This window comes from Mycteria americana, chromosome 3 (genome assembly GCF_035582795.1).
Source record: "Mycteria americana isolate JAX WOST 10 ecotype Jacksonville Zoo and Gardens chromosome 3, USCA_MyAme_1.0, whole genome shotgun sequence".
NCBI classification, from domain to species: domain Eukaryota; kingdom Metazoa; phylum Chordata; class Aves; order Ciconiiformes; family Ciconiidae; genus Mycteria; species Mycteria americana.
In genome coordinates, this window is record NC_134367.1 from 127412648 (window position 1) to 127438962 (window position 26315).

Below are 26315 nucleotides of genomic sequence, written 5' to 3' on the forward strand. Positions count from 1 at the left end.
ATATTGGAAGATAGATATGTTCCATGAGGCTCTTAATTAATCCTCAGCAGGCATTAATTGCAGTGGCAAGAAGCTTACAGCTTAGGAAGGCAAGGATCTCTACAATGCTGGGAAGCTGTCGACAAATCTTCTTTGGTAATGCAGGTACTATTTGAATACCTAGTGAGGAGAGAATATCTGAGTCATTGGAAGAGGTGACCTACTCCTGAGAAGTAGCAAATGAGGAAAATTGCTGTCCGCTGGGACAGTGGAAACCCAGAGCTGCTGCTAAACTCCTCCTGACTAGGAGCAATCTTTTGCTTCTGTCCCCAGATGCTAAAGCTGAGTCCACTTCAGTGTCCATAAATAAAGGCCAGACCTATACTCAGGCTTTAAGGAATGGTTTGATCAAAGCCCAGATTCCTATGGAGAAATACGGGAGTGATGTAAAGGAGCCTCATAAGACAAACTGGCCAAGTGTGACAAAATCCAGAGGTGGTAAGATCTACTGTTTCCTCTACTGGGGGAAAACAAGTGTGTAAATGTTTTAACAACAGGGCTTATTAACTTTTGGAGTAACTGTTAGAAAATTCTTCATCACAAGTTACTTCCAAGCCAAGACAGTCTTCAGCAAACAAAAACTAATTTCTGTATCAGACAGGAAGGCAGCTCAGACCTGTACAGTGATCTCTTCTTATTTTGTCTGGTCGATTTACCAGACTAACTAAGGAAGACGACTGTCCTAATTACCATTGAGAGTGCAATCATTCCACTCAAGGGCAGGGCTGCTGTTGAGAGGAACCTGGACAAGCCAAAGGAATGGGGCTGACAGGAATCCCATTGAAGTCAAGGAAAAACACGAAGTCCTGTGTGTGGGATGGGCTAAACAATGCATCAGGATAGACAGGCTGCCTGCCTGGGGCAAACGGTCCCTTGGGGCCATAGTGACACTTGATTAAACTTGATTCTGCAGTGCAGTCTGACAGGGCTGGTGGCTAACAGCATCCCACTGAAGTGATTATCGCATTTTATTCAGCACTCATAACATGGCACCTTGAATACGACACCCCGTTATGGGCACCCCAATACAAGAAAGACTCATAAACCTGATCGAGAGCTGTGAAGCCACCGCGATGGTAGGGTCGGAGCACCTGCCCTGTGGCCCTGCTTGGAGCTGGAGCTCGGGCTTGAGGCTTCCCCCGCGCCTGTGACAACGGGGCCCTTCCCCGTGAGGGGAAGGGAACGCCACCGGTCCCGGCACAGCCCGCCTCAGAGGGCTCCCGCCCAACGGCTCCGGCCCAACGGCCGCGCCGCGCGCTCCCTCGCGCCCGCGCAGGCCCCGCCCCCGCGGCGGCCGCTGGCGCCCTCACTTCCTGGGGCGGGCGGGTTGAACATGGCGGCGCGCCACTGGGCCGGGCGGCGGCTGCTGCTCTGCGCCGCGGCCGCTCTGCTCCTACCGGCGGTGCTGGGTCCTGCCGCCGCCGCCGTCTCCTCCTCCTCCTCCTCCTCTCGGGCGGGCAGCCCCGGCGAGCCGCGGAGCCGCGTGCAGGTGTTGGGCGGCTCCAACTGGAGCCTGGTGTTGCAGGGCCAGTGGATGTTGGAGTTGTGAGTAACGGCCGCTTTTCCCGCTCGCCTCAGAGGCATCGTGCCGGGGAGGGGGGGCGGCCTGAGGGGGGGCTGCCCTGTGAGGGCGGCCGGCCTCTGCTCGGCGCCTGCCCCGGGGAGCGAGCGTGGCCGGTAACGCCTGCCCCGGTGCTGGTGGTGGTTGGGGGGGAGAAGGGCCGGGCGGTGCCGGCCTTCCCACCCCGTGAAGGGAAGTGCGGGAGCAGCCGCGCACCTTCCCCGCCCCTGCAATGGCTGGCCCGGGGAGGGGGGGCACGGGAGGCAGCGGCCGGGCCGCGTCCACGCAGGGACACCTAATGCCCGTGATCCCCTCTTCCCCCAGGCGTTGTTGGCCCTGAGCCTGCAGGCACAGGCTCAGCTTAATTTGAGATGATCTGATGGAGGTGGCTTTCCTTCAGGTTCTGGTCTGGGGCGGGCATGGAGTGCCGGAGTGCCCCAAGGTTAAACTGGGCACATTTCGTAGATCATATTTCAGCGGTGTTACTCGAGACAGCTGCCTTCTGGGGAACAGTGTCAGGCACTGCACCTTGCTTTGCTTACCCATTTGGGGCTTTCACTGGATTCTGTGCAAGCTAGGAAGGCTGAATTTGGTCGGTAATATTTAGCAGGAGGAGGCTTCCAAAACGGTGTTACATAATATCCCGGTACGCCCTCACTTCTAGCCGCCTTGCTCTAAAGTTCTTGTTGCTCAAGGGAGATGCATCAGATTTCATTAACTTCTCAGTGCCGCTGTTGCTTTATCCGGGTGACTGCCAGAGAGGTTTGCCTATTGCCGGCTAGGGCTTTAAGTGCTTCTAACTAACTGTAGCGGTGTCATGGCTTCGCTTGTGACATGATACTGTTCTGGAAATGCACATGACATTTTGTGCTTAAAGGCCAGCTCACCTGCTTGTATTTAGAAGGGGGAAAAGGAACTTGAGGGTTTTTTTTTTTTAAGAGAGCAGTTTAAAAAAAAAAAAGTACTTTAGGTTGTCTGCTCATATGTGTGGCTATGAAATAGGATTTTGTTGTGGTATGTGTGCTACTCCTCTATGGGTGTGCTTGAGTTTGAACAGTTTGAAACGGACTGGGTAGCCTGTGAAACAGGCTAGGCTGCCTATCGACAGCTGAACTCATGCTCTCTCATAAATACTTACCCACCTGCTTTAAGTTTTGTTTTAGTATTGAACTTGAGTTATCTGCAGTCTCTTATTAGGGGGAGTGACTGTCCCTTCCCCTAGGGCCTTACTGCTCAGGATTCTACTGGACACCTGGTGTTAATCAGCGAATAGATGGGAACAATCCTGAAATAGCTGATTGAGAGACCCATGGATGCCCACTGTTGTGACTAAGGCTTTGGGTTTGATTTTGAGTCTCTTTTTCTTCCCTTTTCATTTATTTTGTTCTAACAGGTGGGGGAAGACATGACCTCGGAGTGGGAGAAAATAAACTTATTTTTGAAATTTTTCCACTTCTGACATGCAAGTCCTATGTGGAAGCTATTGTATGAAAGTTACCTATTCGTATGTGAGTTGGTGAATCTTATGGAGGAAAAAGGTTATTTGTGGTGACTCAAAGTTTTTATTTCTAAGAGAAAATATTTAAATAACTACTGGTGCATGCCTCTGAAGAAGGAGGAGTAGAGGAACTGACTGAAATCAGAAGTGGTTGGGATAGAGAACAGTTAAAATGCTTTGTGAGTCTTTACTCCACTTGAAACATTGCACTCTGGTTTGGAGTGACAGGTAGCTGACAATAGCAATGGTGGCAAAGTTAGCTTTAGTGCTAGCTGAATGTGGTACATGTTGCTACATGGCTTACATAAACCAAAAATAAGTCTAATTTACAGCGTTCGATGTGTGAAAGATCTTTGGTTCTCCATGCTACTTTCTGTGGTACATTTCTAGTGCTTTCTGCTTTTCTCCTAACTGAGAAGGAACCTTTGCTCTATTGAGGATGCTAACTCAATGCTGCTGTTCTTGAATTAGTGAGAGTTTGAGATTCCCAAACATGTCTAAACAGGAGTTTGAGATCTAGTATTGATTTCTTATGATTACTGCAGCTGTTCTCATGCTGATGGATTTTGGCTTCTACTGGCTGTTTTCTAGTTTAGAGCTGGGGATCCAGACAGGAGTCCTGTGTGTCAGTTCATTGATTCCTTCCATGCTATGGGGTAGGTCTCTTGGCAAGGCTGCAATATCGTTCATCAAACCCTCATTTGCTTGAAGAACCACCTGTTTGTTTGAGACCTTTGTTTTCCAAGCAGTACTTATTTTTATTTTTTTAATGTAAAAGTTGTTATAGGATCTCTGTGAAAAAAATATTTATTTTGGTCACCTGCTCTAGATTGCTGGCTTGAGCCGTCTGCCCTGGTAGGAACGGGTGCTACTGCTTCTGTTTAATGTCAGTTTTTCTATTTGTGAAAGTAGTGTAGGCGAATTACTGTATGCTACCACTTTTTTGTTGTTCTCAGGAGCACCAGTAGAGAAAACTAAGTCAGAAATTACTTGTGTGCGGGATTTGTAGTAGAAATAGGATTTTTCTTCCTTCATCCCTCCTAGCTGAAGTGTGTGTACTTGGCTGACTTTTTGTAGATATTTGGTAATTCGTAGCTGGCAAAAATGCAAGCAACTGGAAGCACTGCTGCATTTCATTGATAAAAATGTTCTTGATAACTTTGTGGCTCTGAAAGACATTGCAACACTTTTTGCTTACTGTTACTATCGCAGCACACAGATTCTCGCTGAAGTGCTGCAAGTGTGATGCTGGAATGAACTGTTATGAAACATTTCCTTATTGACTTATTCCTAGTCTGTAGCTGCAAGATAATGATTTGTTAATATGAGGAACTTTTTTTTTGTCTTTATTTTTAATATTGTATCTGTTAGGAATATAGAAAACTAATTTCTGGTCTGTTTATTTAAAAGTGTATCTTGCATTTGTAAACATAGCTTGTTCCAAGCTTGATTGATCTTAATTTAACATCCTCCTTTCTTTGAAGTAGATTAAAACAAACACAGACACACGCACACCCCACATCCCCCCCGACAATAATAAACTTGTTCTCTTTATCCCTCTGGTTACAAATGAAACTATTTAATATGCTCCTGTTGCACCTGCAGTACTTTAGGAACTTGCCCATTGGGAAAATCTCTAGTTTAGCTCAATTTAACAGCATGTTAAATGTTTTGGTTCCCATTTGTTTCAGCAGAGACTTAGCGCTGTGTGTACCTAAAACCCAATGTCTTAATTTTCTATTTTAATTCTAGCCAGGTGAAAATCAGGAGAATAGTGTAACTAATAGTCATGTTTTCAAGGCTAGCTTATCATGCCCATAGCATAGGCCCGTACTTTATTTTATCATTATCATTTATCGTTAAACATCATCTAGTAGGCCACATTATCACAAGGGTTCAGTCCTCCCACTAGCACTTTTGTCTGTAGTTTCAAGGGAGTGTGCTAAAAATCTAGCTGAATACTTTGATATTTACATGGTTTAATGCTTTTAAACAGTTGGCTTGAAACCCTTTGTGTAAATGAACTCCTGAAGATTTCTGTAAATGATTTAACAATGACTGTAACTTAGATTGAGAGTTCAATAAGATTGGGAATTTTCTGTCACTTATGAAAGTATAGTCTCTTACTTCCTCTTGATTTTAGTATCCAGGCTTTTCTTTGTCCTATTCTTAAAAAAAAAAAAAAAAAAAAAACAAACCACAAAACCAAAAACAACAACCCAAAACCAAAAAAAACCCAACCCAAAAGCAAGGGGGAATGAAATCAAGTTACCAAAACTCTGTTTTGGTTCTGAAGTTTCTGCAGCCTTCCTGTCTGACTTCAGAGGAAGTGACCAAATTATCTATGGACTCTTATTAAAGAACCAAACGTGTGGCTGATTACTATGCCATGCATTGGCTGAACAGAAACTGATAAGATGTGAAACTGAAATATCCTTGGCAGCAGATGCTTCACTATTATAGAAGGGGACAACAACATCTGGAATGATAGAAGTTAATCTGCTCAAGTTCTGGAATATTTCAGATCATTTTTCAGTGATTGATTTGCTTTACCTTTTAAAAATCTATTCTCCATCTTTAAAAAAGAATTGCTTGTGAATGGAAAGTTTTGGGGTCTTTCTTTTTTAGTTGCAGATAGCACTCTCTTCCTTTTCTTGTTTTTGAAACTAGAGAGCTCAATAATTACTATATACCCTGCTTTGCTTCTCATCTTGTTCTTGGAAGTTTAAAACGCGTTTCATTACTGAGCTGTAGAACAAGTGGAAAGTAGCACTTGAAATGTTATCTTAGAGAATACAATTTGTTTGGCTCCTAGTGCATCACACCACAACGGTGTGCAGTTACTTTTCCACTGTATTCAGGTATTATTGGAAAAGATAGGCATGTTGGGTTACTGAAGTAGATACAGTAGAATGGGAATTCATAAGGTTGAGCTTGCACCCTGAAACAAATTCCCCAGAACAGTGTCTCGGTGTATTGTCACTTCAGCAGACCTGTCTGTGATTTAAGGCATTTGAGTGAAGCTTGACAGGCGAATCCAGGAAAGAAACCTCCTTTGTTTGCTCTTTGAGATAGCTAGGGCTTTGGCAATTTGTAAAAAAACCTGTTTAACTGTTGTGGAGCAACCGTTTTTGAGTTGGGAGGTCTTGTCTGTTTTGAAAGGCTTTTGGCACACTGGAGGAAACTTCTTGTCAGCTTCCAGAGCCTGTACTATTGTGATACAGGTATTGGTAGATTACGGGGAGTAACTTTTGTATCTTTGGCTACCACCTGCTCACTTGAAAAGCAGACTAAAGCCATACAGTTGACTTCCTGAAGCTTATCTTTTGTTGAAATTACGACAATGCCTATTCTGCCTCAAGACCTATCTGTATTTAGGAACAAGAACAAATCAAATGATAGTCTTCAGATAACACCCAAAGACATCAGGCACTGTCTTGGGGTTTTTTTTTTGTATGCTTATGCACTCTGTAGCATTAAGGCAAAACTACTTAAATAAAAGTAATAATTATTTCATTCTGATACTGTTTTTACCATTCTATTAATTAGGTACTGTCTCAACATTTGCACCTCTAATAGTACTCCCCATCTGAAATCCAGCAAATAGCTTGGCTTACTGTAAGCAGTACCTTTTATAAAAGTTGTGTTTTGAATCGAAAAAAAAGCTAGACTAAACGGGGAAACTTTAATCTTGCCTATTTCGCTGTTTTCCCTTCAGCAAATCCTCTCCTGCCTATATCTGTAAGCTGTTTTTCCTTTGTTCCTAGATTCTTGCAACTTCCTGAAGTTGCTATCAGAGCAAAGTGTAGAATGGTATTTGGGTTACATCTGTTCAACACTGATAGTTACTGATAATGGTAGTCAAAAAGCAGACAAAAGGAGTCGGTTACATTCATTTGAAAATGAGTGAATTGGTGAATTCCCTAGCCAAGCAGTTACAAGAAGAGAGATTAGTGACTTGGAGTTGGAAACTGTGTGTCAGTAAATCTTAGTAAAGTCATTCTTTGTTTACCAATCAACTCTGTAGTGATATGGCTGAATGGCACTTTTGCTCAAACTGGTTTTAACTTGTTTTCTTTTGTTTTTTCTTGTGTATTGCAGCCATCGGTGAAGTCGCTGGTATTGGAAAGCCAAAGCTTGGTCTTTTATGCTTTAGATCAGAGATAGACCAGACTTTGCTTTTGAGTTTTTAAAAGCTTAAAATTTTGCTTTTGGATTGCTTGCTTTATGCCCTCTGAAAAAACTTCAGGTGTTGTAATGGATTGGAGTAGCAACTGGTAAACACCTGGCTACTTTGAAGTAGTGATTTTAATCCACTTAAGTCAATTGTTCTTCCAATGGACCTGACCAGTAGATAAATATTAGTTGCCTCATTTATGGAGGGTACAGAGCGCATGAGGCTATTTCAGTTGTAAAGCTTTGTGCTATGTACGAGGTCTGGTAATGCCACAAATGAGGTGTATGTTGAGAAATGTGCGATACCTGCTTGCAGTGAGTAACTTGGCAATGCGTAATTTATAGGTATGTGGTGTTTTCAATCTGACTTTTAAATGGTGGAGATCAGTAAATTGCTTTTTAATGTGTAACAGACTACTGAAAACTCTTTCCTTAACCAAGTGCCCAGGTCTTGATTTAAGTTGCACTGGACTTTGATTTTTAAATTGCAAAGAACTTAGTGCTGTTTTCTTGGCACACTTGTAGGGCATAGGGCACAGGGCAAACAAGTTAACAGCTAAAGGTACCCCCTTGGGCAAAGGGAGAAGCTAGAGGAGTAACAGCCCTAAATTTGGTGCTGTTGACAAGGTGCTAATTATTTTCTAGTCTGTCTGTGGAGTATGGCAGAAGAAATTTGGTTACGTCTGCTTTTGTAAGTGACCTGGTCTTGCATCTTGTGACTTGATGAAAAGTAATGAAGGCTGGTTTCACAGCACACACACGGACGTGCTTTCCTGCTCCTACGGATTTTTTTCTGGGGAATACAAGAATGGTAGTTGTACCATGACTCCTATAGAAATACGAATCGGCCACAGTTCTAAAGGATTCATTAGAAGCCTACGCTAAAATAAAGTACCTCCTTAAGCTTCAGTTCCTCAGGGTGCAAAAAGTTTTTTGAAACTTGATAAAGGCGACCTAAGTGTGAAGTATTTTACTCTTCTGTGTCTTACCAAAAAGAGAAAGTGTAAGGGGAGGTATTTTAAGACTGAGAGGGAGACACGATAAAGCTTTGGCAGTAGAATGTTTTTGTTATTTCCAGGAGGCACTCCTGAATTTCATAGTGCTTCAAATGCTGTATAACAAGTGCAGACATTAAAGCTTCAGAAAAGCGAGGATGTTGAAGTAAACAGCAGTGATAACTCTTGCAAAAATCTGATGTCTGTTGCAAGTTCTATCTTGTATACGTGGGGACAGGGTGTTTCCTGGCTGGCAAAAATTGGACGTGTAATTTCAGGAATGTAAAGCAAATATTTTAATCCTGATTGTGCCAATGTTCAGCTTGAGTGGCTGGATCTTGTAGCATCGTTATGTGCCTGTTGCCATACCGCATCCAGTATTGGTAATAAAAACTAGGAAGCCAACAACTAAGACTTTTTGTGAAGTTCATTGTTATGTTCTGTCACTACCAGACTGTGACACGGGTGGATTTTAATGCTGCTTTGAGCTAAAGAAAATATTTATAATCATATGAATATTAGCCATGTGTATTGAATATTCCACTTAACTTCATTTAGAAGAAATGCTCATGAATGTCAAATGTAAACATAAATGTTGTTAGGGCCCCAATTTCTATTTCAAGATCAGCTAGTACCTTAAACAGGCTAAAGGGTGTATTAATCTTGAAAATCTCATGGCATGAATTTGACACATCTAGAGAAGCTGGGTTTAGAAAACATTCCAACTTCTGCCCTTAATTTTAGAGCAACATCAGCAGCATTATCTGATGGGTGTACACAGTTTCTTACTTATCGGTCAAGCTACTGTAATAATACTGTTTGTAAAGTACAGTATCTGTCAAACTATTATTAAAACTCCTCTATAGCCCAGCAGCACAATGGAAAACAGCACTGCATGTGAGACTTGTTTCCAGCATCTTTTTAAAAGATACTGAGGGGCTGTTTCTTGGCAGGATAAGATTTATGTACTTTTTTCAGATGCTCTTGCACAGATGATGTTGATTCAAAAAACCCAAGGTATTGGCTTTCATACTTAGAATCATAAATTTCTAGTACAGTTAAATACAACACATATTTTTAAACTATATCCTTTTAACTTCCAAATGACAAGATTTCCTTTTTTTAAAATTCTTAGGTTTCAAAACTACCATGAAGCCCGCAGAGTAAATTTGATTCTACCTCTTCTGTGACAAAGTACCTACCTTAGGTTCAGTCTTATTTACATGAAACATCTGTGGGTGGCTGGGGAGATCTCTGTCCGCAGCCACTAAGAAAGTAAGCATTCCTGATCAGAAGACAGCCAGAGAATAGGAAGTGCCACTCTTTAGGTCAGCTAGTAGTACTGGCAGACAAACTGAAGGAGTAAGGGAACCTTCTAGAGGTTCCCAGTTAGAGTGTAGTGGTTGTGTGGGCTGTTAAGGATGTTGGACTCTGCCCATGAAGAAATTTGTTTCCATTGTTAACAACGGACGAGGAGCGTGATAGCATATATGGAGTACGGTGAGAAGTAGTGTTTATCTAGACCCACTACTTTTGCTATCAGAAACCTGCATATATACGTTTTCACCCCCACCCCCCCAATAAATTAGGTTAAACCATGTAAAGGTCCCCTTTTATTTGTAAAAGGATAAGTATGTGTATGGGCGATTGCTAGGGCGCAGTTACACGCTATACCTAGCTGTTCTGTGTTACCTTAATTGCGTGTATGAGAGACCATTGCAAGCTGTACAAGTTTGACGCAGTTTGTCAACCAAGTTAGGGTAAAATACATAAAGATGGCAGATGGGGTTTTATCAGCATTTAAGTGTTATCTGGTATTATCCTTTCAAATTAGCTGGTTTGTCTCCATATTGATATTATCAATAACAACTGCAAACTTGGTTTGATTATTCCAATTGGTAGTATAGAAAACTCAGCTCTTGAAACATGCTTTCTTATTTTGCTGAAATTAATCCTGGGAAAAGACAAGACTTGAAAAAGACAATCAGTATGAGCAGTAGGAATTTGATGTGCACTCTTTTTAAATCTCTAAAGAATGCTATCAAAAAGGGCATACTTTGATGTATTGAGGAGTGGGCTAAAGCAAATGTAATTTCTAGAAGTTCTGAGGTGTGGGAAATCAATACAAAATGTTACATTGAAGGATACTGCTTCAGAGGACAGCCTGGCTTCAATAATTCAGATAGCTGCCATGGAAATGGATTTATTTCATATGTAAATAGAACAAATCACAACTGGTGAGGTGTTTGGGTATGAATTTCTCAAATCTGTGGAGATTTGTTTTTGTTTTAGTAACAGCAGGAGGAACATAGGGATTGATAAAAAACTACTTGATTGTCTTATTCAGTAGACTTGATTAAGAAAAACTAGGTTTTTTTCCTTTGTGATTGATGTGTTTGTATTTTCTCTGTATGGCAAATCAATTTGAATGTCTGTAAGTGTAAGAATATTAAAATATTTAACCTGTCTTCCCCCTTTAGCTATGCTCCTTGGTGTCCAGCTTGTCAACAGATTGAATTGACATGGGAGAGTTTTGCAAAGGAAAGCGAACGTCTAGATATCACTGTGGGAAAGGTGGATGTCACTCAAGAACCAGGTATAGTATGAAATAGACTGTTTTACTAAAAAGAATTATTCATTGTAAATACCACTTAGTATCTGGGAGTGTGCTTTATTTTACTGGAGTACCTGGGATACTAGCCAAGTCAGAAAAGAGGTTTCTAAATCAAAATAACGTTATCCACATTTTGTTTCTCCATGTAGTTCACATCTGTGAGCCTAAGTTTATACACTGAGTTTGAAGGATTAAAGAATTGGGGGAGTGATCTGGCTTAATACTGTATTAAAAGGGGCTTATTCTCTCTTTTAATCTACTTCACTGAAAGCTGTTGCCTGTCTCATTTCTCTCTCCTCCAAACTGTCTGCAGAAGAATCCAGTTCTGTGGCTTCCAGTTACCGAGAGTTTCAGGGTGTGGTAGCATTACCACAGTGTGAGCCTGCTTTAATAAGTTCTTAACTGTTTCCATGATGGTGCTGGTTTATTGTCTTGTTTAATTGTAGTAGTGCTTTAAAGTACAGTAGTGCTTTAAACCATGAATACAATCTTATTTATTCCTTTAGTGACTCCCTTCAAAGTTTTGAATGTGTGTTTGTGTAAGCAGTACCAATATTGTTTAAATCTCTGCATCTCTTGGGAATGCTTCATGCTTGTTTTGGCTTTGAGGGGATAAAAGATTTTTATGAGCAGTATCAAAAGACTGACAGTGTTAGGCAGAGATGTTGCTAGAATAAAAAGGCTAAACTTTACGGATTTTTTTGCCTTACAAAGCGTGTGGAAAATGTGTCCATTTTGTTAGTTGAAAACATGCTGAACAAGTTAGCTTTATCAAATTAACAGCGGGTCTCAGATACAGCAGATACTGTATTAATTCCGGTATCTCAGATACCAGAATTAAACTGTGGTCTCAGATACAGCAATTTAGGTTCACAAGAAAATGCTAGCTGTTCTAGACCTCGTGTAGGTTAATGTTTTGTTAAAAGTTTAGAAGTATACAAAAACTCTTATGCCAAAAAGCTGCCGATGTGGGGCTCTCCTTTAGTGCATATACTAATCGTTAACAGTTTATTAAACAGATGAGTTTGAATATTAAAATTATTTTCGTAGATGTAAACTTAAAGCCAACTTCTTCATATTAACAAAGTAATGGTTACTGTGGAGTTAAGGCTGCAAATAGGGATCCATTATAATCCTGTCCTGCTATTTTCTCCCAATTACAGGGATTCTTTTGCTTATGCAGTGTTCAAATAAAAAGACTTCAATCTTGATTGTGGCCTTTGGATCTGACTAACTTAAATGCACTTTCAGAAGTGAGGCTGTAAAAATAAAATACTTGAGATGTTGCGGGAATTATTCTTCCTGGTAAAAAACCTGAATGGCAGTGTTGGGACCTGAAGGGGTCAGGTACTTGATGCTTTCTTTTGGTCTAAATTTTTCTGACTGCTGAGTGATGCTAGATTCTTAAGACGTTGGATGTGACTTTTAACCAGAAGTTCCTTAAATATTTGAATTTCTAATGTTGCTGAGAGTCTTGACCTCTGAGGATGTTTGACTTCTGCAAGTTGAAGGATTGACCCAAAATGATGAATTTGTACCAAAGCATGCGTAATATGTCTACAATATCCAGTTCAGCACAAAGCATGAAAACTGTAGCTGCTTCTAAACCTAATGAATACTCAGACTGGAAAACAAAGATTTATTACATATTTGACCTTTGGTGCTGATGTAATTTTGAAGGTGTATGAGCTCCTTTGGAAGCTTTCCAAAGTTATTGAGGTATTTTTAGTATAGGCTTATGCTTCAGCCCTTTCGGTTGGTGTGCTTAAGTGCTCTATCTCCTGTTCTTGCTTGCACAGTGCTACCTTAATTAGCTTTGGTTATGTAACCCCTTCATCAAATTGAAAGTAGTCAAAATGCGTTAAATTAGGGGAAAACCACTAGATGAGTGCAGAGTTGTGTAAAATTGCACTTCCAAAACCTGCAGGAGAAAGTAGCCATTCATGGTGCTTAATTACAGCAGATGCCCAAAGAATAAATCCACCAGAGCCTTAATGGATTTACAGCGTATTTCAGTCACTTGATGTACTAGTCTTAAAGTGCCTATTCTTTCCTTATCTTTTCTATTGAAACATTCAGTATTTCAAGAGCAAGTAATGGAGATGCTTCTGGATCTCAAAGTTCTGTATATTTGTGGTGCCTTTCTTAAGCTCCCACTCACAATGTTTACCTGTGTTTTAAAACAAGACTTCTTGGATCTTCTGTAATCTTTGAGTAGTTGTTTGATGAAAGCAGCTATATTTTTAGATGGCACCTGTATTCTCTGTGTATTTTGGGGGGTGGTGGTGGTGTGTGCAAATATTGAAGTTTTTTTCCTATTCTTGATTAGCTGTTGACTTCATAATGGATGTATGCCAATTTTTGATTTGTAAACAGAGAGATGCTAAACTGTATTTCAAGTTAAACTATTAGCCAGTTCAAGTTTGTATTAAACACGCACCAAAACAATTTATTGTCTGTTCTTAGCTCTTTGTAGCTGGCTCGTATCTGGTTTTACTGTCTAAGGAGGTGCCTTTAGATAAGAAACAAAACCTCCAACCAAAGTTTTGGGGATGCTTAGATGCATTTTGGCAACAGATTTTATATTTTATAGATTTCATTGTTCGTTCTGAGACCGTTGGTACTTCCTCTAGGATAGGCTACTAAGAGAGATTTAAGCTAGCTATTCTGTTTTCTGTTTGCCTGACTAGCATTTGTAGGAACTTCAGAGAGTCTTTCTGGGTTCCAATGACTTTCTCTGCTCTTAAGCTTCATATGTTCTTTATGGCTCTCCACCTAGTTTTTCTTGTACAGCTGTGCTTTCTGCTTGATTAATTCTACTGTTACACTTGTGTTTTTGTTTAAGTTATATCTCCCTGTGCTGGCACAGCTTTTAGCTGTTTTATAAAGTTTTCCACCACCCTGCCTCTCATAGCAATAAAGGCAGAAAGCTGAAAAATTGAAATGAAGAATTCCTCTTTGGAACTTTTGAAGATGCTTGCACTTGGTTTGATTTAAACATCTTCAAAAAAAAAAAAAAAAACCAAACAAAAAAACCCAAAAAAAACCAAAAAAACCCCCCCAAACAACAAAAAAACTCACAACACTTTTTTGCCTATTCCATAGGGGAATTCACACTAGGAAAAACATACTACTAAAACTTTTAAAAATACCTGGTTTAGTTCAGTATGGCTCATCTCTGTCTCTAGAGGCAGAAACTCTGTTGCTACAATACTTTTCCATGGCAAACTTCCTGGTGCCAAAAGATATTTGCTTTACTGAAAGCTGAATAAGGACTTAGTTTCCCAAAAGATTTTCACAGAACTTTATAAAAGGAAAAGTTAAATAACTGATTTGTGCTCTTCACAGTGGTACTTTATATGACTGTAGCCATTACTAATGGAGTTAGATAGCCCTTACTAATGGAGTTAGACTGCATATCTAGGGGTTGATGATCTCTGAAGTCTGCTGTATTTTTTTTTCCAAAACAGACTGCATCTGCATTAGTAGCATGTTTTTAATTTCTGTAGTTTTTAAGTTGGATGTGTTGAATAGTAAATAATATTACTAAGCACTAAGGTGAGTTCTTTCTCACTTGCACGTTTTTGTAGTTGTCAGGAGGTGGTAGTGTCAAGTAGCCCTGACTTTTCCTCAGATTTGGAAGCAGAGGGGAGTGATGTCTTCACCTGACAGCTTAGCTAGTTGAGTCATACAGACAGCCTGCTTATGAGATGTTTGGGACCTTTATGCTTCACAGGTGACTCTTTTGCAATTAAGCCATACACTGGGAGATCTTCCATGGTGTACCTAACACGGCAGTGAAGCTGGAAGCACTTGCACCTATCACTCTGTAGCAGTACTGAGTGGAAGGCCAGAGAACTTAAACGCCTTGTCCCCCACAAGCTGCTTTTCGATGATTTGGATAATTTCTCTGTCCTATGAGTTGCATTATGTTGTCACTGTCTAGGGTGATGCTTGTAAAAAGAATACTATGTATTTGCCAGTCAGTGAAACACCCACTTGCAGTATGGGGATCAATTTCAGTCAGCCTCTTGAAAGCCTACTTCAAACTTTCTTTGTCTTTTCTTCTCTGGTACATCTGATGCTCAAAATGCTGACGTGACCCACCCTTCTAGATGATGTTAAAAACGATTCTCGTGGCTTAAACTTGCAATATTTTACAGAACAGAATGCTGAGACATCCTAAGCTTTATTATCAATCTGTTAGCATACCATTTGCATTTACCTGGAGGGGAATGATGTATGGGAAGGAAGGATAAGAACCTAGAAACATCCAAAACATTGTCTTGCTACAGTCATGTTTGAGAGAGATTGAGCCTTCCTACAGGATATAAGAACAGACTGGTTGTGCAGTGTATGTGGATTGTTTGGAAGCAGCAAACAAGCAAATATAAAGATTAATTTATTTCATGACTTGAAGTAGCTGAGATCTGAAATGTGCGGCTCTAAACCATTTAAAATCAGCTAGAGGATGAATTAAAATCAGGGGCCAGAGTTTGTAAGCCATTGTTGTCATTGCTATCACTGTTAGTGGCCCAACTTTCTAGATGAAACAAAGGTCATCTGGATGAGACTGCACACAGACACAAGCACACAGCATCCTGGAATATGGGTGCATTTGTGTGACTCTTCTTTCTCTTGGTTGGAGGGGAACACTGCTCGTCTGGTCAAAAACTTCAGCTGTGTGCAAATATTGATTAGTGAAATCCAGGTAGAAAAATTACTGTGTAGTAAACATTCTTCAAGGTAAGCATGTTTCACTAATTTGTCAACAGTGTTTTGTATCTATTACTGTTTGTAGCATTTCTGCAGGCAAACTGTAAACCTGTATTTACAAAACAGTGGTAAAAGCTATGCAGTCGGCTGCTTTCTAGTCTACAAATACACATCTGTAGGTATTTATAGATAAGTGAGAATGCTGAGAAATTTCAGTTTTATTTAACCATTTGATGTGTTTTTTTTCTTCCCTTTCTAGGCTTGAGTGGTCGTTTCTTTGTCACAACACTTCCTACAATTTACCAGTAAGTGTGTCATGCTAGAAACAGTTGTCTGTTTCAGTACGTATTCTTTTTTTCCTGTCCTGTTTGAACAGTGGCATGGAAGATGTAATGAACAACTGGCTTATTATCTTTTGTCAATCTCTAAAACATTTCTCAGGAGCTCAATGCACTTAATTAACATAAAGTATGTATTTTTAACTTATGGTGGAAGGTTCTCCTACAAACAGTTTTGGACCCAGATAAAAGTAATGCTTTTTCAGTCTGGAAATGACATTCAATAGCATTTGTAAAAATTGGTGCAAGTTTGCACTATTGGCTTCTAGAAACCTGGCTGTGTGTGAGCAGGCACACGTGACCTTATATAAGCGTCACTAAAATTTCTCATTTGAATAATTGACTACATAGGTTGCATGTAAAACAGTACAGAAATTTTCCACTGTTCGTTGTACTGCTTCTCTTACTGCTGGAATTCTTCATCTGTTGGCTCAGCACCAATATGTAGCTGATGACTCTTATTTGTCACTTGCTTCAAACTGTAACTCTGAAATGCAGGTAGAAATGAAGGAATACTGACTCTTGATTTCGGTTCAGGTTATTGTTTAGAGCTTTGACTGTATTGATAAATTCCTCATCTGAGGCTTTTCTTTAGTTTAAGTGACTTTAAGTTCCTCTGTTATGCATACTGTTAAAAACAGATCAGGAAAGATGTTTGCTGTATCTCTTCTCCAACAAAAAGATGTCATCTTTTAAATATTGAACACTTAATAAAGTCATGGTATTGTGAGTCGTGCATATATATACACACATATATATGCACACTTTTAATTCTGAGTTGTGTCTAAAAAATTATTTGGTGGTTAACCTCATGTGCTTTGTATTTGCTGTAGTGCGAGTGAATTTTTATTTAAGAAAAACAGCATTTTTAATAAATGGCAAAAGTTCATGCTGTTTAAAAACCTGAGACCTTCCATCATGGATTACATGATGCGTAGGTGTTCCACTTTCTGAGGCAAGTCAAATCTATAACATACATGGATATTTTGGTTTTTTGGGTTTTTTTTAGCATAGATACAGTTTAAAGAGTATCTGTGTTAATGTGTATTTTCTGGTTTTAGTGCAAATGATGGAGTATTTCGCAGATACCGAGGTTCACGAACATTGGAAGATCTTCAAGGTTATGTTTTGGAGAGAAAATGGGAAGCTGTGGAGCCTGTAGCAGGATGGAAGTCTCCATCTTCTATAATGTAACACTTTGTTTTTCTTGACGACGAATGTGCTTTATAGCTCATTATTCATTAAGGCTGGTATGCTGACAGCTTAGAGACAAAAGGCCTTTATTCCCTAGACATGGAGGCTTTGCGGAAGCAGTCTGTGTTGACAGCCTGCTTTCCAGTTTCTCACCTTTAAAAGCAGTTTATTTACTGCACTCGCTTTTGTCCGTGCCTGCTAAGGCTTGTTTATATCATTTTTGGAAATATATAAAGAAAAAAAGTACAGCCACTGAGCATTATATAAGTGTCAGTTTCAATATCTGCTGAGTACTAGAATCAGATGCATGTTTTTACTTCATGACTTCTGGCCACTTGGGGCAGGTAGCCTTTAGCTTTAAGAATTTCTTGGTTATTTGTTTACAAGAAAGACTTGTCCTCCATTGAATAGGAAACAGTGTAGTGATTATACAGTATATCAGAATTTGTTTTCAGAGTGTTGGATTTGCTTTGAAATCGCGTAGAATGCTTGCACGATAAATGAACCAGAGATGTGAATGCCCTGCACTTCATTCTGGCTAAAGCTATTAAGTGTAAATTCATGTCAAAGATCCAGTGGGTGTCCCTATTTTTCATCTGAGGATGAGGAAGAGCTATAGGATATTTAGTATGGGGAGAGGAGCTACAGGGCTGCGTGCTGCTGTGAGTTGGGGAAAAGGTGCTAATGGCTGCACAGGGTTAAGCTGTGGAATTGGTATTTCTCGATTATGGTCAAATGTAATCTTTCAAGTCAGTGTTTCGATGCTTTGCATTGAGCTGGCTTACATGAACATAATACAGAGAAAATATATTTATTTGCAGTAAGCTCCTTCTGACAAGTACTAGGTGCTCAATGGCATTGAAAGTCCATAGATAGACTCTTTTTCTGGTTTCTGGGCAGTTTGCTGTGTGTCTCAACTCCTACCTGTCTTACAACCTGTTCCTTCCTTTTCTTTGTTTTCTAGGATGCATGGCATGGCAGGACTATTTCACCTCTCGGGATGGATCAGGGTAAGTAACTATGTGGTAGTGTTTTCCATACCTCCTCCTTGTGCTTGGAATAATATTCTGTTTAGAAGTCAAAACCTAACTGAGTATTTTTATTACCCTATTATGAGAGTTAAATTTTCCTTACATTTACTGTACATTGGGTGTATAGTATCTTTGCACTATAAATTTTTTTAGTATTAATAGACTATGCCAAAAATGGCAGTTTGATTGTAAAGATTATCAATACTGAAAATACTTACTGTTCTTATTATCTTGGTATAGTTAAATTGTTCTGTCAAAGAGTGCTAACATGATAAAGTAGTTTTTTGAGAGCTGCTGCAAAAATGGTTGTAAATGTCAGGAATACATTTAGTATCTACCAGGTTCTCTCATTTAATACTACTCCTAAAGATTATATCCAGGTTCATTTTAAGAGTTGTATATTATGCTCATCTGTAGTTCATTTGCATGTAGTGTACAGGAGAAGAGCGAGTAATAGTTTTATTCTTTAGTAAGAAGTTCCGCATCTGGATTTCAAACTGTCAACGCCATTCACATAGGAGCACAACAAATTTGGGCAGTAGAGTAATTATCAGAAGTAAAGGAGAAATGCTTAGCGTACACTGAAGTATGCTTTGAGCTTAAAAATATTTCAAGACGCTTTCATTTGGGAGCGATCAAAGTTTTTCCTGTGGCATGGAGACGCTGAGCATTTTCAGACCTTTCCAGTTATGATCAGGAAACATACTCTTTCTTAAAATCTTCAAGTGTAGCCAAGATGGAGAGACTGTATTTGATTGTAGCAAAAGTCTTAATACTGTAACGTGTGCTACAAAAAATAAATGTAGTAGTTTGAACAGTTTGTATCACTTCCAGTAAGCATCTAACTAACCCAGAATCAAACAAAACTTTCAGTTATTAGGTTTCCTGTGCGAGATATCTTTTTGATTCTTTCTTTCACTGGATAGTATTAACTTTTTATAGCCTTCTGGCATTTCTCTTCCATGGTTGCCGTGTAATGATGTTGTCTCTGTCTAGTTTCCTTCCTGAAAGATTAAATGCTCTGGGAAGAAACCGTCTCTAATTTGCTATCCGCTTTGATGAATAATTGAGCTGTACGTTTCCTCACTCTTCTTGCTGTGCTGCCCTTGCATATGCTTTAATAAATGTTGGAAGCTGTTCTGACATTAAAAAAAAAAGACGACCCTGGAATTTCAATATTTAAACTTTTGTAACTGTTGATCGTGGTTTGTTTTCTAATGGATATACTCTTGGAAGAGATCTAATGTCATAATTTACTTCCTAGCAGACTACCCGACTCTGATGCTTGGTTCAGTGAATTGAATTTGTAGGTTTGAATGACAGATTTCAGTTTCAAAGAAATCTTAATATCGTATTTGGATTATTCCTTTTAAATTTATAAGTGAAATCACTTATTCAGTATCTGCTTAGAAAAGGTGGCTCCTTTTAAGAACTGAAGAGCTTGAGTAAGAACTAAATGGCTCAATTTTAGTTAATGAATGCATTCCCAAATTTAAGTATGTATTTGGATCTTGTGCAACTTTGTCTACTGCTCTGCTTCCCAGCTGTAATTATAGGGATAAAGCTCTGTATGAGGTTACATTTTTGTCACTTGGTGATGCGCTTGTGAAGTGGGTATAAAAGGACACTTGCTTTTAACCTGACTTGGTTGCTTTTTTGTTTCTGAAATGTTTAAGTTCTAGGTTACCTTTTTTAAATACTCAGCTTCGTAGACTTCTGTTAGGGCTGAGACTGTCATTATTGGGGATGCTTTACTGTGTGGTTTCCTTCCTACAACAGAGGCCATAAGAACAGATGCACAGGTTCATGCCGTGGGTTCATCTAGCCCAATAGTCTGTCTCCAACAATTGCCACCTTCTTACAGAATGTAAGGATCAAGAAAGTTGTGATACTTTCCTGTATGCTCTGAGCCTTCCTCATGCATTTATCCACAGTAAGATTACTCATGGCATCTCTAATGCTTAATACCTTAGGAAGAAGGAATTGTGCATTCTTTGCTTAAAAAGCCTTCTAATGTGAACAACTTGGTAAAGAAAAAACAAGATTTAATGGTCTCAAAAGAATTATAGCATGACTCTTAAGGATGACTAGAGCTTGAGAGGGAAGACTTTAGTAAAAATACTGTTAAATGAAAGGTCTTAATTAGATATCAATTTATGTAACAGTGACAGCAGTATAAATCATAAGTGGTGTTAGGTATGAAGTTACTAAGTATCTTCTTCTCATTTTCAGCAAATTCATAGCTACCTCACTGGCACTCTTGGAATTCACGTTTGGATTTCTTATGCAATCTTCATCTTAGCTACCTTATTGATTGGCCTGTTCCTGGGTTTGGTAAGAAAGCATATTACTTTCTTTTTCTCAGTTACCTAGAACTTTTGCTTTGCAAAAGACTTGTGAGGAAAAAAACAAACAAACAAAAAAACCCCAAAACTTCATTGATAAGATATACTGAAGTACCTTATTTTAATGATGTATCTCTTCTCCCTGGTATTCAGTGATAGGATGTGTGGGAACTGTTCAGAGCTGTGCCAGGGGAGGTTTAGGCTGGACATTAGGAAGCATTTCTTTACCAAGAGGGTGGTCAGACACTGGAACAGGCTTCCTAGAGAGGTGGTCGATGCCCCAAGCCTGTCAACGTTTAAGAGGCATTTGGACAACGCCCTTAATAACACGCTTTAACTTGGTCGGCCCTGAATTGGTCAGGCAGTTGGACTAGATGACTGGTGTAGGTCCCTTCCAACTGAAATAGTCTAGTCTGTGCTATTCTCTCCTCTTAAACTTCTTAAGTATTCAGTACTGCAGATCCACTCTCTAGTGTTGTTACCTACTTCTGGTAAAGGTTAAGACTGGTTCATTCAAATAAGTTAACCTTTTTATGAAATTCATGCTTCAACTTGGACTTGTTTAGTCCATCCACTAAACAAGTGATTTTTATATTGGCCTCTTGTATCTAAGACTTTTGTACTTAATGCTTGAATGCGTGTGGTCAGAATTGTGTAAAGACTCCAACTTCCTAAAAACACAGACTTTGTGGAGAGATTTTTATTAGCTGGAGTGGGATTGTATTTGTGGGAGTTAGCCATGTAAGTATGCTGCTGCACTGTTACTCAAAATGAAAGGAAGAAAATGTTTTTTGAAAGGCTTTGAAGATTTGGGGGTTTAATTGATTTGTTCTATTCCAGGGCATAGCTTTGTGGTTACAGCTTGGTTTTAATAAAATCTGACTTCACTTCTTTCTCCCCCGTGATCTCTTGGTTTGAGTTCTCATTAGTAATTGAAAACCTGACCTCTCTTGTTACTAACCAGAACTGGTGCATTCATGTATCAATCTCCAAAACATCAGGAAGGTTATTCAAACAAACCTGTTAGCTATATATGTGAATGTTAAGGACCATATCCTGAGCCATATGTTGTTTCATCAGTGGAAACAGTTCAAAGTAGCTTTACCTGTGGAGTTGGGATTATTTCCTCTCAGAATATTTGAATGATGTGGCTCTATGACCTCTCCAATATCAATATCAGATGAGAAACTGAGCTGGAAAAGGAGATATAGATGGGAACAGAAGTTCTTTCAGACTGGTTGCTTGGTCCACAAGCATGTTCTGCAACTGCAAAGACAGTTTAAAACAGTTATGCCGATAACTGGTTTAACTAGCTGCTAAATCGCTATTCCATGTAGGAAGTGTAAAGTTTGTTTCTGGCACTTGGATCTCTGCCCTTCAGCCCAAATATTAGTGTTAGTGAAGTAAAGAAAAATTGCATGAGTATGTTTCTCAGTACAGGGAAGTGATTTCAAAGTAGTGTGCATGTATTTAGGCAAAAGCACATTTTTATACATAATATGTGTATAGAATTGGGCTATATGAGCAAATGTCTTTCATTATACAATTGAAACAGCTGCATTTTTCTAGATGGTAGATTTTCATCACCAAATGACTGCAAATCAAGTTAGCATAACTAGGAGCAAATGAATATGATTTTAAAAAAACTTTCCTTCTTCCTCCTTCACTAAAAAAAACCTGAAAAAGCTGAAAAAATGTAAAGTTAATCTCTCAGCTTTTTCTAAAAAGCTTTTCAATGATTGGAATGTATTTCTTTTAACATGGTATCATCTGTCTCTCTTCTTTCCTTTGCATTACTCTTAGCACATGACAATGAGACACAGATATCTTTCTTGCATTTTGATTGTATGTGTTCTACACTAGGCTGCTTTAAATAAGAACAACAAAAAAACCCTCTAGAAGACAAAATCAAGCACAAAAGGTGGAAGTATACATAGCGTATTGGGGAGTCAGGGGTAGGAATTGAATAACATCCCAAAGTAGAGAAAATCTTGACCAAGAAGGTTTCATAAGATTTAAAAAAGTAATTCCTCAACTGTGTTCTGGGCTTCTTCTTAAGATGCAAGCTGTTTCAATACTGAATAAATTTAGGTAAGTAGGAGGCAGAAAATGTGGAGTAGAAAGCAGAGAATGTTGGTTGGTATACACTGAGAACACACTTCTTTTCAGTGTTTTTATTTAGCTCCTTAGGACAGCTCCTATCTCCGAGCAAGATAATATAATTTTCTAAATTTTATTGTATGTCTATCTAAAAAGCATGAGTAGGAAAATATTTAATAGCGCAGGGGCTGCTGGGATCGTTTGCTAATAAATAGCTTTTTTCCCTTTACACAGATACTGGTTTTGATTTCAGACTGCCTTTGCCCATCCAAGTCAAGATACAGAGTTGAAACATCTGGTAAGAACTCTTAAGTGGGTAAGATACTGTGGGTTTAAATGTACACTTGTAGGAGGGAGAACTTAGATGTGAACCAATGTCAAGAAGTTCTTAGATGTCAAGAAGTTAGATGTGAACCAATAATCCAGGTATTCATTTTAGTCACACTGACAAGGATTGATATGTTGGGCTCTAAAATATTGATGTCAAAGCATCCACCTGGAGGACAGCAAAGCAGACCAAAAAAAAAAAACCCCAACAGTAATTTGTTCTAGCTTCCACAACTGTGAAGAGGCTAAATGCATTTAAAATGAGGAAGTCTTGAAGAAAGATACTGGAGTTTGTGTATTTTATGCAAGTGCACGTTCACTAGACCTGTTGCTTAAATATAGAATGGAATTTGCTTGGGCAGGACACTTCCACATCCTAATATGCACTCTGTATATTGATTAGGAGGTGCAACATTCTGAACCTGTAAAATTCTCTACATAACTTGTGGTTGGGGAAAGAAGGAGATAGAGGGCATCAAATGAATCTAGAGACTGCAGGTGTGGGGACAGGGGAAGGTGTTGCATCTGCTTCAAATAAAAGAAGAAAACATGCATCTTTCTGATCCTTAGTGAGAGGGCTTCTGAATAGTATTCTGCTCCCTATGAACATGGGAGGCACAAACTTACACAGGAAATAAAGTCTCTTGTCAGCACCGGATGTGTGTTAAGCTCCAGAACGCCTTTTGGTACGTTTGTGCTATTAAGTGCAGTCAAAACTTAACTGTAATTAAAAATTTATTTTCTGATTGTGTACATTTGTGTGTATTGGTTTGCTGTTGAAGATGCATCTGTGACACTTGCCAATAAGACTTTAGCCAAATTTAGAATTCATAAGTGTGCAAAATTACCATCTTCAAAATCTTAGATGTTCATCGCTATCAAAAGAAAAACGCACCTATGCATATTTGTGCAGTATGCTATCCAGTTGGCTGGTTGACTCAACAGCAGCTGTTACCTGACAGAGCTTACCAGTATCTTACCACTTTCCCACTGATGCGTTTGATAATGATGCCTCTTCAAGGAGCCAAGTAAAACTGATCTCTTTTTTTGTTCTACCAAGTTACAAACTATAAAAGCTATCTATGCCTGATATGCGAGAAAACCAAATGAAAATGGAGAGAAATGCTACTGAAGATTTATTTGAAATAATTGAAAAATAAGGAAAATAGTCCCATACAAGTTTTCAATAATAACGTTCATGAATATTTCAGAATACGTACGTGCTGATGTAACTTTAAAAGACATTGTTCTAAGATTCAGTCTAACTTCAGTATTTGAAACTCTTCTTTTGTTTAGAAGAAGCAATTACAAAAGATAATGTGGAGAATGCAGCATTAGAAGAACCGGAGGAGGCCGCAGAGCTTTCTGCAGATGATGCAGAAGAGGCTGCAGATGTAAAAGATCTCTCGGATGGAGAAGATGCGGCAAATTCAAGTGCCGATGACTCAGAGGAGGATTTAGCGCTTGGAAAAGAATCGGGGGAAGAAGAAATGGAAGACTTAAGTGAACAACCTTTAGCTGAATCAGAGACTGACAGCTCAGTAAGACAGCGTAAAAGTCAGGTGGCTGATAATGGACTATAGTTGTTTTGGTGGTGTATTTTGTACACTTGGACCAAAGAAGTATCAGACCCTGTGTCTGAAGCTGAAACTTACACTTGATTTGTCATTTCTGTTTACGCAAAACCTGTGCTCTGTCAGCAGGCTTCTCTTTTTTAAGCTATTATGTGCTCATTGGGTTTGTTTTATAAGCACATAGGCTGTGTATTGTATAACTTTAGCCATGACAATCAAAATAAGTGTATCTTATCTGTTTGAAGTCTTCTAAGAGAAAAGGGGTGTAAGAGTGTCAGTTCACCGGCTATAAAATGGTCATCTATGCTTGTGTTCCTTTATAAGTATTGACCTAAGCAAGATCAGGACTTTTAACTCTTTACAGTAGCTTGGCAGGACTGTGACTTTTCTATCTGAATATTTGTTTCCAAATGCCACAGAAGCACCAGATAAGTGATACAGTAGCGAAAGAAGGCACCTTACTAGTCTTCTATTAAAAATGTTGTGTATGGTGGGCTTATTTTTATCACTTTCAAGTGAAGCACCTTTCTCTTTCATTTTTATTAATTTTGTTTTGAAAGTTTATCACACAGTACACCCCCAGATTGTCCAGGTTTTGGTAATTCGGAGGCATGCTTCACAGCTCAAGCTTGTCAGCTGAGTTTTTTGACCCAAGGAGTTTGGGTAATTGAAAACCTCAGGCTGAGAGAGTGGCAGCGAAATATTTAGAATATGTTTGAACTTTTAAAAGGTTTAAAGGACATTATTTTGGTCAGGGGGGATTTTTGCCAAAGCATGACTCTCTTCTTTTTTTTTTTTTTTTTCTTTTTTCTTTCCCCTCAAGAGATTGTAGCAAGAAGTACTCACTTTGCAGTCAATAAGTTGTATATTCCTTGCCAATACAAGCTTGTCATATACAGCGCACTTCTGCTATTTCCAACTCAGAATACTTTTGGCAGAACTCAGACTACTTTAGTAATATTAACTGAAGAGGCACTTAAAGTTTTACCTTTGATTGCTTTTCTACTTTCTGTCACCGGAATTGGTGCGTTAGGAAAAGAGGGGCACAGGTGGGTAGTGGGGAGAAGCTTTTGGTTTTGCTAGTTGTATCAAGATAAACGTGTGTCTGTTGAACTGTGTAAAGGGAAAATGGCTTTCCAGGTAGACAGCATTAGGTATGGTTAGAAGACTTGAGTCATTGAAGATATCAGTATTTCCCTCCTTTGACTTGGTTAATATATAAGGCTTTTTTTTGGTAAGGAGTACCTACAGTGCGATCCTGTATGTTCTTATTTTGTTGATGTGTGATGTGCATAAGATGTGTCTTAATCTTGATTTTTTTTAATACATATATTGCATAAAGCTTCCTAACATGCATGAATTTCATCTTGTTCTTCAAGAATAGAGAGTAATCGGAGATGAAATTGTCTCATTAGAAGAGACAAGTTGCAAGTGCAAAATGCTGGTTTCCTTTGAGACTGAGATTAATAGGGCCAACTTGTGTTGAAAGTTGTTTTGTTTTTTGTTTTTTAAATGCTCATGAAGAGCATGTTTACTAAGAAAGCTTAACTTTTCCTGTCTGTGTCCTGTTGCATATTGTGTCTTGGAGCTATATGGTAGAAACATTGCATTTGTCTGTTGCAGCTGTGTGCAAAGAACAAAATTACACTGCATATATCGAATATGAATTTTCTTAAGGAACGTTCTCAGTCTGGAGCTTGAATTTCATATAGTGGACACATGTAAATATGCTTTCACATATGTGAAAACATACAGTTGATAATATATATACATTGCACTATGAGAACAGTTGTCTTGTGTTATTTGG

The 26315-nt window shown here is 39.1% G+C and overlaps 1 protein-coding gene across 1 annotated transcript; it reads left to right on the forward strand.

The window, feature by feature from the left end:
• Positions 1 to 1342: 1342 nt before the first annotated feature.
• TMX4 (thioredoxin related transmembrane protein 4) lies at positions 1343 to 25904 on the forward strand. The gene is made up of 8 exons (XM_075496925.1): positions 1343 to 1584; positions 10750 to 10865; positions 15859 to 15904; positions 16999 to 17127; positions 18096 to 18141; positions 20395 to 20496; positions 22842 to 22905; positions 24231 to 25904. The coding sequence occupies exons 1-8, from the start codon at positions 1373 to 1375 to the stop codon at positions 24515 to 24517; spliced, it is 1002 nt and encodes a 333-aa protein (XP_075353040.1). The 5' UTR covers positions 1343 to 1372; the 3' UTR covers positions 24518 to 25904.
• Positions 25905 to 26315: the final 411 nt, after the last annotated feature.

What these genes read in the sequence shown, in the direction of transcription:
- TMX4 (XM_075496925.1), top strand. Translation starts at nt 1,373, where the DNA reads ATGGCGGCGCGCCACTGGGCCGGGCGGCGGCTGCTGCTCTGCGCCGCG. An exon ending in GGATGTCACTCAAGAACCAG is followed by an intron (nt 10,866 to 15,858) that starts GTATAGTATGAA and finishes TTCCCTTTCTAG; the next exon opens with GCTTGAGTGGTCGTTTCTTT. An exon ending in TTGGCCTGTTCCTGGGTTTG is followed by an intron (nt 20,497 to 22,841) that starts GTAAGAAAGCAT and finishes CCCTTTACACAG; the next exon opens with ATACTGGTTTTGATTTCAGA.